The sequence below is a fragment of the Triticum aestivum genome, chromosome 1B (assembly GCF_018294505.1).
Source record: "Triticum aestivum cultivar Chinese Spring chromosome 1B, IWGSC CS RefSeq v2.1, whole genome shotgun sequence".
NCBI lineage: Eukaryota > Viridiplantae > Streptophyta > Magnoliopsida > Poales > Poaceae > Triticum > Triticum aestivum.
The window spans coordinates 696,625,248-696,636,957 of record NC_057795.1 but is presented as its reverse complement, the minus strand read 5'-3'; the positions used below and the strand labels follow the sequence as shown (position 1 = coordinate 696,636,957).

The window sequence follows — 11,710 nt, the reverse complement described above, 5'->3', positions numbered from 1 at the left end:
CCCGTCAGGGCCAGTTCTTCATCTCCTGCAACTACAGCGCCGTTAGGCCCAACACCACCACCGCCTCCGCCTCCAACCCCACCTGAACCGCCACCGGAGCCGGAGCCGGAGCCGGAGCCGGAGCACCATCATCCACCTTTTTTTACCTACCTACCAACCTATCTATCTATCTATCTATCTAGATATCTGCTCTACATGCAATGCAAGCAAATGTATATCATCTACACACATACATAGTGTATATTTACTACGGAGTACCTGTGTAAAAAATCGATTTGAATTTCCTTTGGACGATTTCGGCAATTTCTCTTCTCTGCTGTCAACTAAATGGATCATCACAATATCAATGTAGCTTCAAACATTTAATTGCCTACTTCATTCATTCATTACTTACGCGCACAGAGATGCATGTATCTCTCTCTCTCATACAAGAACATGACCGGTCCATCGACGCAGCAAACCGCGTTTTTTTTCATCATACAAGGGTCCATGATATGAGATATGAGATATGAGTGAGCGATCAATCGATTAACCTACGGTACAGATTGACTGAACAACATCAGCTTCGGCTTGTGCGATCAGGATCAGATCGATAGAACATTTCATCATCTTCAGTGGATGACCGGCTTGAGGGGCTGCGCTCTCAGCTTGGACATGTCCAGCGCCGCGTCCAGCTCCTCGTCCACCTCACCCACCACGCCTCTGCACACGCCGTCAACAAACAACTTCATTTTTACATACATACATACATACATACATACATACAAATTCAGTTAATGCATAGTACATATCACAGAAGTGAAAGGGGCACTACGCACATGTTGTCGCCCCTGATGATGTACAGTCCGAGGACAAGCTGCTGTACTCCCTCCTGCAACACAACACAGTGTCTGTCAGCAGGGAGATTGACAGGGAGGGAGGGAGGGTATAAATAAAACTCAACAAGAAGAGTCAGTCAGTGTCCAAGGAACTAGTACGTATAATTTATTTATTTATTTATTTATGCAAGAAAGACAGCAAGTCTTGTAGGATTTCCATATGCCAAAACCTTGTATGATGATTACAAAAAGGAGCCTAGCAGAAACAGCGAAACTGGATGAGGAAAAAGGATGGGGCTGAAAAGTTGATTTCATAAATAAAACCAGGGCAGCAGAGCACACAGACAAGAGTAAGCTTACTAGCATTAGCATGACACCTTGTGAACAAATAAGCAGTAGAGGTGGAGGTAATGAGGTACTCCCTCTGTAAATTAATATAAGAGTGTTTAGATCACTACTTTAGTATTCTAAATGCTCTTATATTAGTTTACGGAGGGAGTACTTATACAAGAGAAGAGAAAAGTGGAGTATTCCTTGGACCTAGTATATGAGAAGATCCTCCACATTTCATAGGAAAATAAACATTAGCCTAGACTCTAATGGGAAAAAAAAATCCTATTCCTATGATTTTCCTACCCTATGAACCAAAGGAGGCCTTAATAAGCATATATATGAGCTAATAAGGGGTGGGTGAAGCAGAGGTAGGCTACACAGGGGCAGGCAGGTTGTTGGTCCATGATGTACATACAATTTTTGTGTCCTTGAAGGCAATAAATAAATAAATAAATAAATAAATCCTAGACTAGAATTGTTTGTGTCACATAAGGCAAGGGTAGTGCAATGCACCTCTACCTTGGTGAGGATGTAAGTAAATAGAGTAGTGCTACTAGTAGTGTATATATATGATGACTGACGTTTTGGTATTACCTTAGTGGAGTAGACCCTCTCGTGGGACTCGTCGAGGATGATGTTGGTGGCCTGGTCGAACCCCCGCAGAGTCCCCTGATTGGATTGATTTTTGTTATGAGAGCAGAGCAGAGCAATGGCCAAGAAAGAAAGAAAGAAAGAAAGAAAAGAGCTTAAATTACCACGATGTTGCGGCCGTCGTTGGTGATGACGGAGATCACTTCTACATACATACATACATACATACATACAGAAAACAAGAAAGAAAGACGGTGAGATTGAAACTGAAACAAGCTGCTAGGTGTAGGGAGGGAGGAAGGAAGGAAGGGGAAGGGAGGCTCACGGTCGACGAGGGACTCGAGCGTCGGCCCCACGGACGCCATCCTCTCCTCTCCTCTCCTCTCCTCCTCGGGCTTGGGCGGCGGCGGCGGCGGCGGTCGAATCGAATAGAGGAATCGAGGGACCTAGGGTTCCCTCACTTGACTCCATCACAACAGACCAGACCAACAAGAAAGAAAGAAAGAAAGAAAGAAACTTGGTGGGCTGGGCTGGGCCGTCGTGTGTCTCCTTTCTGGCTGCCTGCTGTTATTATTATGAGCGGCGACGGACGACCCGGCCCAAACAGAGCAGAGCAGCCGCCCTCTCTCTTTCCCTCCTCCTCCGCCGCCGCTTCTCCCCTCCCTTCCAAACCAGAGAAGAAAAAGAGAGAGAGGGAGAGATGGACGCCGCCGCCGCCGGGAACGGCAGCAGCAGCAGCGTGATGTGCCAGCTGGTGAGCGCGGAGGGGGAGCAGCTGGGCGCGGCGCTCTACCTGCCGCACAACGTCGGACCGCCGCAGCTCCAGGACATCGTCAACCAACTACTGCACAACGTCTTCTTCTTCTTCTTCTTCTTCTTCTTCTTCTTCTTCTTTTCACTACTTCTTCCTTGATTCTCAAACAGATGCAGATGCTAATTGCAGGAGGACAAGCTTCCCTACGCCTTCTACGTCGGCGATGAGGAGCTCTCCCTCCAGCTCGGCGCCTTCATGCAACGCAACAACGGTCAGTCAGTCAGTCAGTCTCTTCCTATCCTTCCTTCTCTCAAATTAAAAATTTGATTTGATTTGACAGCCACCGCCGAGGTCACCCTGCGCATCGTCTACCAGCCGCAGGCCGTCTTCCGCATCAGGCCCGTCAACCGCTGCTCAGCCACAATCGCAGGTAGGTACCTCGCTACTTCCATCCCATCCCATCACTCCTGCTTCTCTTTCTGCTCCGCTCTGCTTGCTTCATGTCAGTAGCAAGGAATGATGGATGCCAATCTGAGTTCCCATCTGCCTGCAGGCCACACGGAGGCTGTATTGGCCGTTTCTTTCAGCCCCGACGGGAGATGCCTGGCTAGCGGTTCAGGCGACACCACCGTTCGCTTCTGGGACCTCAGCACACAGACCCCATTGTACACATGCAAAGGTCAGTCACTCACTCCGTTTCTCAGCTTGAATTCTTTCTTTCTGCCCATTCTCTATGCATGCTTGTTACATTCTGCTGCTCATATACTACTGGATGGAGTAATGGGAATTCATCTTTCTTTGCCTCTGCTCTGCTCTGCTCTGCTAGCTAGCTCTTGTAACATTATGATGCTATGCTATAAAAATTTGATTGTCTTTCTCATCTCTTCTGGGACTCTTATCACTCTTTCAGCTAGTTCCATTCGCACATCTGCACTCCTTTTGCCTGGGCGATATTGTCGCTACTTTGAAAGTGTTATGAAATAACCCTGTATTTTTCTAGGCCACAAAAATTGGGTTCTCTGCATTGCATGGTCACCTGATGGGAAACATCTTGTTAGTGGAAGCAAGTCAGGAGAGCTTATATTATGGGACCCCAAAACAGGCAATCAATTGGGCGCTCCTCTTACGGTAAGATTGCACATTTCTTTATCTTCAGACATCTAGAATCTACTGTAAGATCGAATAAGATATTATCTCATTTCTTCATTTGCATATCACACTCCATTATATCCTAACCTAATCGTCAAGTGAGAATTTGCTATCAACCATTTACCAAAATAAATAATAATAAAAAAAAACGTCTTACATTATGGGACGGAGGGACTAGTTAGCAACAACTACAGGTTCGTTTCTTTCCTAGCAGACAGAGTTTCCTACCGCAGATTGCTAGAAAGAGGATGTCTTTTCCACTCTTGCTGCATCTAGTCATTCATTCTGGTGTCTTTGCAACAGGGACATAGAAAGTGGATTACTGCTGTATCTTGGGAGCCAGTTCATTTGCAATCTCCTTCCCGCCGTTTTGTAAGTGCAAGTAAAGATGGCGATGCACGAATCTGGGACATTACCACGAAGAAGTGTGTTATTTCCCTTTCAGGTCACACCAATGCTGTGACCTGTGTCAAGTGGGGTGGAGACGGTTTGATATATACAGGGTAAGATTGTTACTTGCTAGTCCTTTTTCTTCTTCGGTAAAAGGAAACTGTATGTGTGAACTAAACATGCATGTATTGTTGTCTAGTAAATCACTGTTGTTGGGCTTTATGATACAATGATGTGTGGAAGATGGTGTGTAAGCTTAACTGTATAATAATACTTGGCATTTTCTCTTTGGATAATTGTTGTCAACAAGAACAAAAAGCCTGTGCCTGCTATCAGACAGCTCCCTATATTTACTGCTATTGACTTAATGTACCATGTGGTAGTAAGAATATATGTTGTTGCGGGTAGGTTAACTTTGCTACGGGTGATTGTTCTTGATGGTTCATTAGCTCCTTGTTATTTTTACTTTTATTTGTTCTTAAATACTTGTAGCTACAGTTATTGGCAAAGAGATTGACTGACACACCCGGCACCCTAGATGGCTAAAGGCCATTAACTGAAAGCATATTCTGAATCATTTACATCCTTAACCATAAATGTCTAGTGTTGTCATGAATGGCGTTTATGAATTTCCCCATTTCAGGTCATATATTACATATGCAATTCTGAAAATAATGTCTTTCTACTGCAGTTCTGAAGATTGTTTAATCAAAGTATGGGAAACTACTCAAGGCAAGTTGGTCAAAACACTGCAGGTAATGTTAACAATTCCAAGCATATTCTTCTGCAAATGCTTATGCACAATAATGAAATCAATGTTCCTTTTACAACCCACTGTACGTATGCCTTTCAAGTCATGTCATGTTGTTATTATCAAAGTAGGATTTGTCCAACTCGTGTAACTACATTAATGGCCAATAACATGCCTGGTCAACTTTCTGACTAAATGTCAACACCAATCCACCTTCTTTTTTTGATTGGCTATGGTAACGAATAACGTATTGAGATTAGTCAGAAATTCCCTTCATAGCCGTCTTTGTCATCTCAATAATTAATCATATTCTAATTTGGTATCATCGTTAATGGTGTCACTATGTTTGCTTAGATATTCAAAAATTGCATTTACAACACACAGGGATATTACCCGAGTTGCTTGGAAGATTTCTTCGCAGAGGAGAATTCTTGTAGCTGAATGTGTTTAGCCAGTCTCTCACCCAACTTGTTGTCACAGTGTAAAAATTGTTAAACAAGTTTTGTTTTTTTCAACCAATGAGATATGATGAAGTCACAGTCTTGAAGTGTCTTGTCCTTTGCAAATTCTGTGTTCCGTTGAGCATATAACTTTCATCTTCAGTAGGGTGTCAGTTTATAACGTTCATGTTCAGCCCTGTTAGAAAGAGGGTCATATTGGCAAAAGTTTAGGACATAACTGGGCGCTAGGTTCCCATAGACCTCCATCTCAAGGTATAGGCTTTGAACTCAAGTATGTACTTACTAGATTGATCTGCCAACCTGTCTAGTTTCATGGGCGGAGTGGAACACTTGAGGAGGCTGACCATAGCGCACTAGACTATCAGATTTTGGTCATGCTGGGATGCTAGCCATCAACAGAATAAGCTCATGTTTATGGCCTGTATGCTAATATCAACCGACCATGGTTATTTCACTTGCTCTTCTATGCATTTAGACTATCAACTTTGATTAATCAAACAAATCCACCTACGAAAAAGTTCCACTGTAAAAAAGGGTTTATTCGATATATGCGACATCTTTATTGGCATTTATTGATCTACCCAAGTGTTGGCAGCGGCATTTCCGTAAGCACTTTTGCAGTTCAAAATTTGCATTTACAAGACACAGGGATATTACCCAAGGAGTTACATGGAAGATTTCTTTGTAGATGAAAATTCTTGTAGCCGAATGTGTTTAGCCAGTCTCTCACCCAACTTTTTGTCACAATGTAAAAGATGTTGAACAAATTTTTTTTTTCAACCAGAGAGAGATGATGAAGTCACAGTCTTGGAAGTAAACTGCTTGTAAAAGTGTCCTGTCCTTTGCAACTTATGTGTTTAGTTGAGCATATAACTTTCATCTTCAGTAGGGTGTCAGTTTACAACTTTCATGTTCAGACCTCTTAAAAGAGGGGCATATCAGCAAAAGTTTAGGACATAACTGGGTGTTAGGTTACCATAACTGGGCATATCAGCAAAACTTTTGAACTCAAGTATCTACTAGATTGATCCTGCTAAGCTGTAACCGAACAAATCCACCTACGAAAAGATTCCACTCTAAAAAAGTGTTTATTCGATATATGCGACATCCTTATTGGCATTTATTGATCTACCCAAGTGTTGGCAGTGGCATTTCCGTAAGCCTTTTTGCAGTGCTATTTTTCAAATAATCAAAGTTGGCAATGGCACATATCGAATTAACCCTAAAAACTTTTGTACCTGCATGCTATGAGTAGATCTTGCTCTGGTTTCTCAACTCTGCTTTTCATTTGTGTTTTAATATTTAATATGTACGTTGTGACCAGTATACCAGCACCAAGTAGAGATCCTTCAGTTGTGAGCTATGAACTCTGTCGTGGGTGAATTGAGTCTGTCAAATGCTTTTCAACTGATTTTCATTGTGATTTTGGCGTGCACTTGGCGTCGTGTTCCATGAGTTGAGTTGTCATCACACTATCAAATCAGCGATCCCTTTTTTGTGTGTGGTGAAACCATCCCATATTGAGTTTTTGCTATTCATTTTTGACATAATTATATTTATGTATTCAGGGTCATGGGCACTGGGTAAATTCGCTTGCCTTGAGCACAGAATATGTTCTCCGCACTGGGGCATATGACCATACCGGCAAGACATTTTCAAGTCCAGAGGAAATGAAAGAGGTAAGTTCACGTGTGGCACAGATTTTGTTTTTTAAAATTTGTTATGCTTTCTGTAACGATAAATTAGGTTTTACTTAAGCTGATTGATTGGCATTATTCTTATGGTAAAACTTTGGAAGTGAGACTGTACAACTGACAGCTTTGCATGTTTAGGCAGCTCTTGCAAGATATGAGAAGATGAGGGGTAATGCTCCTGAGAGGCTGGTCTCTGGTTCAGATGATTTTACCATGTTTCTTTGGGAACCAACGATTAGCAAACAGCCGAAAGCTCGCATGACTGGTCATCAGAAGGTATATTATGATATTATTAGTCTTTTGCGCTCCCCTGCCCCCTGTAAGTTGGACATAACAATGAATCTTTGACGTTAACTCAACCGAGTCGTCACATAAGAAATCATTTAGAAAGAAAAACAGACGAGTGTTGAAATTGTTAGAACTTATGGCTTTGCATCCGTGCAAGGCAACTCATTTGGCCGAAGCTATGCTTACAACTGTTTGCGCTGTCTGTTTTGCCGTGTGCGTGCAGGTGGTGAACCATGTCTACTTCTCCCCTGACGGGCAGTGGCTGGCGAGTGCCTCCTTTGACAAATCAGTCAAGCTGTGGAACGGCATCACGGGCAAGTTTGTCGCAGCTTTCCGAGGGCATGTCGCGGATGTGTACCAGATCAGGTCAGCAGCAGCAGCAGGCCTTTCTCTAGAAACATCAATACATACATTCCCAGTTTCACATGGATCTGATGCGTATAACAATCTAACATGATGGTTGTGTTTTGTATAGCTGGTCCGCCGACAGTCGGCTCCTACTGAGTGGAAGCAAGGATTCGACCCTAAAGGTAAGTAATGTCATGTTTTTGTTGGCATTTCATCGCGTCATTAGAGTAGAGAAGAAGATGATGCATTTTGTGCTTGTCGATTAGTTGATGACATGCCATGACATGAATCAGGTGTGGGATATCCGGGCGCGCAAGCTGAAGCAGGACCTGCCAGGGCACGCGGACGAGGTGTACGCCGTGGATTGGAGCCCCGACGGCGAGAAGGTTGTCTCTGGTGGCAAAGACAGGGTCCTAAAGTTGTGGATGAATTAAGCTTGTACTAGTACGTATCTACTACTTGTTGTCTGTTGGGGAGCAGAGACTTGGTGTGTTGGTCCGATGAACTAAGACAGGCTTGTTGACAAATGTGATGTTCAATGTATTGAGCATGTGGATGATGGGGGAGGATAAGCCACATGATCATGAATGTTAATTACTCTAGATGCTCGTGTTAAAGTTTGATTTTGCACCCTGATAAGTGCCACACGTGTGGACTAAAGGAGGCGTGAGTAGACTTATCATATAGAAAGGAAAGAGATAAGCGGAGGGAGGATGGTTTGATGATAGCCAACATCTCCATCTCATTTGTCACTCTCGTATTCTTAATAGGAACCATTAGGCCATTGCCATTTGTGTGGCCTAAAGGAGGCCGGGCCACACACCCTTCTAGCCATCTATTATGCAAATAGGCAAGAAAACAGATTATGTCGGCGGGAATCTTTTGGTTTTCAAACTTTAAAATGTTTTATCTCTTAAATGACAATTTCGATTGAAAATCCGTTTTCACCACTAAATGTGTCACGACAAGAACTTCAAAACTAGATCCCATATCGATATCGATATGTTCCGATGGTGTTTTTTGATGGTCAAAAGTTGCCATGTCTATTGCACATAAATTGCCATGATATATTTTAACTACTTTTTCTTCTATGTTTAAAGTAAAATTTAACATGTTATAAAAAAGAAATTAAGAAATTAAACTTGTCATGGTGGATTACTAAGATTTGTCATGATCCGTGAAACAATTTTGACATGGTTCATAATTAAAAAGAAATCCGTCATCAGCTACTTTAAAAATGCATGGTCAATGACTCAAATTTGCCATGAATCAGAAACTAAAATTGTCATGGTGAATTACTTAAATTTATCATGATACATGCACAAAATTTTGCCATGGTTCATACAAAAAAAATAATCTCTATGGTTAAAATACTAAAATTGCCATGATCTATAAACCAAAATTGTCATGATCCATGAATTGACTTTGCCCTGGTTAATTACTAAAAATTGCCATTGTGAACTAATAAAATTTGCCATGAAAAGTAGTTGAAATACAATTGTAGTTTTAAATTCAAAAGAAAAAAAGATGAAACACATCATGGCAACTTTAGTGTAAACACCGACAACTTTAGTGTAACATCATGGCAACTTTTGGCCCCAAAAAAAGTCGTCGAAACATATCAATATGGGATCTAGTTTTGAAGATCTCGTCGAAACGGATTTAATGATGAGAACGGATTCTTAATCGAATTTTTTTATTTAAAAGATCAAACATTTTTATTTAAAAGATTAAACATTTTTTAAGTTCGAAAAACCAAAAAAAATTCATTGATGTCATCTGTTTGATGTGGCAAAATGGATGGTAAGAAAGACGTTTGAACTATGTTACTTTGTGTCACACGTGTGGCACTTTATCATTTGGGTTGATTTTATATAATTTACTACTACTAGTAGTATTCTGGTTTGGTGATTATTATTTTGAAAATAGACAAGTTTGACTATCGTCTATTTTTGATCCATCCATACATACATCCATATATAGAAGAAGCAAGCAAGACAAGAGGGGATGAATGGGTGGTCACAAAATGATTTAGCTGTGCCACACTATATATTGCTCCTTCCCTATTTCCTTCCTCCCTCCCTACCTATTTAAGCCACTTTCCCTCAACAAACACCAATCTAATTCATCGCAATGGCGTCCCAAATGTCGTCGGCATGGACCGCTGTCGTCGTCATCGTCTCGTCCCTCGCCGTCGCTCTCTCTCGTAAGTGAACATTTCTGACCTCTCTTTCCTTCTTAATAATAATAATAATAATAATAATAATAATAATAATAATAATAATAATAATAATAATAATAATAATAATAATAATAATAATTTGTGGAGTGGAATTGCGATGATGAAGAAATCATCAAGGATTGGATTGGAATGGAATGCAGATGAAGGTGGCGGGCCGAGCTTCGGCTACACGCCGGGGACCCCCGACGGCCCGGAGAATTGGGGCAAGCTGAGCCCGACGTACAAGGCATGCGGCGACGGCAAGGCACAGTCCCCCATCGACATCGTCATCGCCAACGCTGTCCCTAACCCCAACCTCGACACCCTCACCCGCGTCTACGCCCCCTCCAATGCCACCCTCCACAACAACGGCAAGGACATCGTCATGACCTTCGAGCAGGGCGGCGAGCCCGTCATGCCGGGCTCCATCAACGTCACCACCGCCGACGGCACCGTCAAGGAGTTCAAGTTCAAGATGATCCACTGGCACGCGCCGGGGGAGCACACTGTCAACGGCAAGCGCTTCCCGCTGGAGCTCCACATGGTCCACGTCGACGACCAAGACCACAAGGCCGTCATCGGCATCCTCTACGAGATCGGCAACCCCGACCCTTTCTACGACCAGCTGACGGAGAAGCTACGCGAGCTCAAGACGACGCCTACCGTGGCGGCCGGTGTGGTGGAGCTCAAGTCGCTGCAGAAGCGGACGGGGAGCTACTTCCGGTACATGGGGTCGCTCACCACGCCGCCGTGCACGGAGAAGGTGGTGTGGAACATCCTGGGCAAGGGCAGGGAGCTGAGCCAGGAGCAGCTGCAGCTCATCACCGCGCCGCTGCCTCACCAGGACAACAGGCCGCCGCAGCCGCTCAACGGCCGCCAAGTCGCCTTCTACAACCCGCCAAACACCACCATCTCCATCCAATCCCTAGTACAATAAGCAAGACATAGTACATACTCCCTCCTCCGTCCCATAATATAGGAACGTTTTTGACACTATACATATCAAAATGAGTAAACATCTACATACATACCAAAAGGTGTTTGAATACGTACAAAGTTGAAATAAACATACTTACATACTAAAATGGGTATATATATATATATATATATATATATATATATATATATATATATATATATATATATTAATTTCAATTTTGTAGCAACCGTCCAAATGTACTTTTGGGATGTGCATGCACCACACCACAAGGCAGTCAATGCTATATGTATGTATGTATCTCTACTCCTAATGGACGAGTTGATTGAATAGTCCCATCACTTTCGCCTGGTTTATTTTTTTTTCCGTCTCACATCCCACCATCATATCTCCTCACGTTGGTTTTTTTATCCTCACAATGAAAACTTTCCTAACCTTTTTAAAATTTCCTAACTAGACATGTTACAAACGGGCAAGAAACAATAGCACGTTACCAATCAATAAAATTCAGTAATTCTAAATCATAACTTTCCTAATGCATTGATCTTTGCCTTTTTGTCTCTAATCTCTTCTTCTCTACTCCTAAAAGGGGCAGTTCCTTCCTTTTCACCTCCACGATCGAAGAAACAATCCCCGATTCCCCGATCGAAGGAAATCATCCCTCCATAGATTTTATTTATCCTTTCTTGGAATGAGATCGATCTGCGGGTCATGATTGTTTAGCGATTCTTTCCAACTGTGTACCACCCCTCTCCTTCCTTCTTGCACAAATCATATCTCTTTGTCTCCCTCCTCTCACGTATATCTATCGATCCAATCTGCTCCTTCCCCTCCCTGCTTCTCATCGATCCTCTTCCGGCTGGTCTCCGTTCCGCCTTCCCTTTTCCTCCATGTTGTTGTTGTTGTTGTTGTTGTTGTTGTTGTTGTTTCTCAACTCTCCTTGTAATTAAACTGGTTATATATTAGCTTCATTAC

At 42.6% G+C, this 11,710-nt stretch overlaps 3 protein-coding genes across 4 annotated transcripts; 2 read left to right on the top strand and 1 right to left on the bottom strand.

Moving 5' to 3' along the window:
- Positions 1-349: 349 nt before the first annotated feature.
- Positions 350-2,295, bottom strand: LOC123150004 (sm-like protein LSM8). Of its 2 annotated transcripts, none has more exons than XM_044569807.1 (5): positions 2,068-2,295; positions 1,907-1,947; positions 1,746-1,820; positions 819-871; positions 350-702 (listed from the first exon to the last, which is right to left on the bottom strand). In XM_044569807.1, the coding sequence occupies exons 1-5, from the start codon at positions 2,105-2,107 to the stop codon at positions 612-614; spliced, it is 300 nt and encodes a 99-aa protein (XP_044425742.1). In that variant the 5' UTR covers positions 2,108-2,295; the 3' UTR covers positions 350-611. The 2 variants fall into 2 exon arrangements, with proteins under 2 accessions (XP_044425742.1, XP_044425749.1); XM_044569814.1 differs by having other exon boundaries at positions 1,907-1,944; positions 2,068-2,212.
- Positions 2,296-2,343: 48 nt separating this feature from the next.
- LOC123150001 (notchless protein homolog) lies at positions 2,344-8,179 on the top strand. Its single transcript, XM_044569804.1, has 12 exons — positions 2,344-2,595; positions 2,686-2,767; positions 2,837-2,926; positions 3,050-3,175; positions 3,497-3,624; positions 3,949-4,148; positions 4,727-4,790; positions 6,816-6,926; positions 7,080-7,217; positions 7,453-7,595; positions 7,705-7,759; positions 7,871-8,179. Exons 1-12 carry the CDS (start codon positions 2,443-2,445, stop codon positions 8,009-8,011), a joined length of 1,431 nt encoding a protein of 476 aa, XP_044425739.1. The 5' UTR covers positions 2,344-2,442; the 3' UTR covers positions 8,012-8,179.
- A 1,465-nt stretch (positions 8,180-9,644) lies between these two features.
- Positions 9,645-10,881, top strand: LOC123102011 (alpha carbonic anhydrase 7-like). The gene is made up of 2 exons (XM_044523266.1): positions 9,645-9,783; positions 9,960-10,881. The coding sequence occupies exons 1-2, from the start codon at positions 9,711-9,713 to the stop codon at positions 10,733-10,735; spliced, it is 849 nt and encodes a 282-aa protein (XP_044379201.1). The 5' UTR covers positions 9,645-9,710; the 3' UTR covers positions 10,736-10,881.
- The last annotated feature ends 829 nt before the right edge of the window (positions 10,882-11,710 follow it).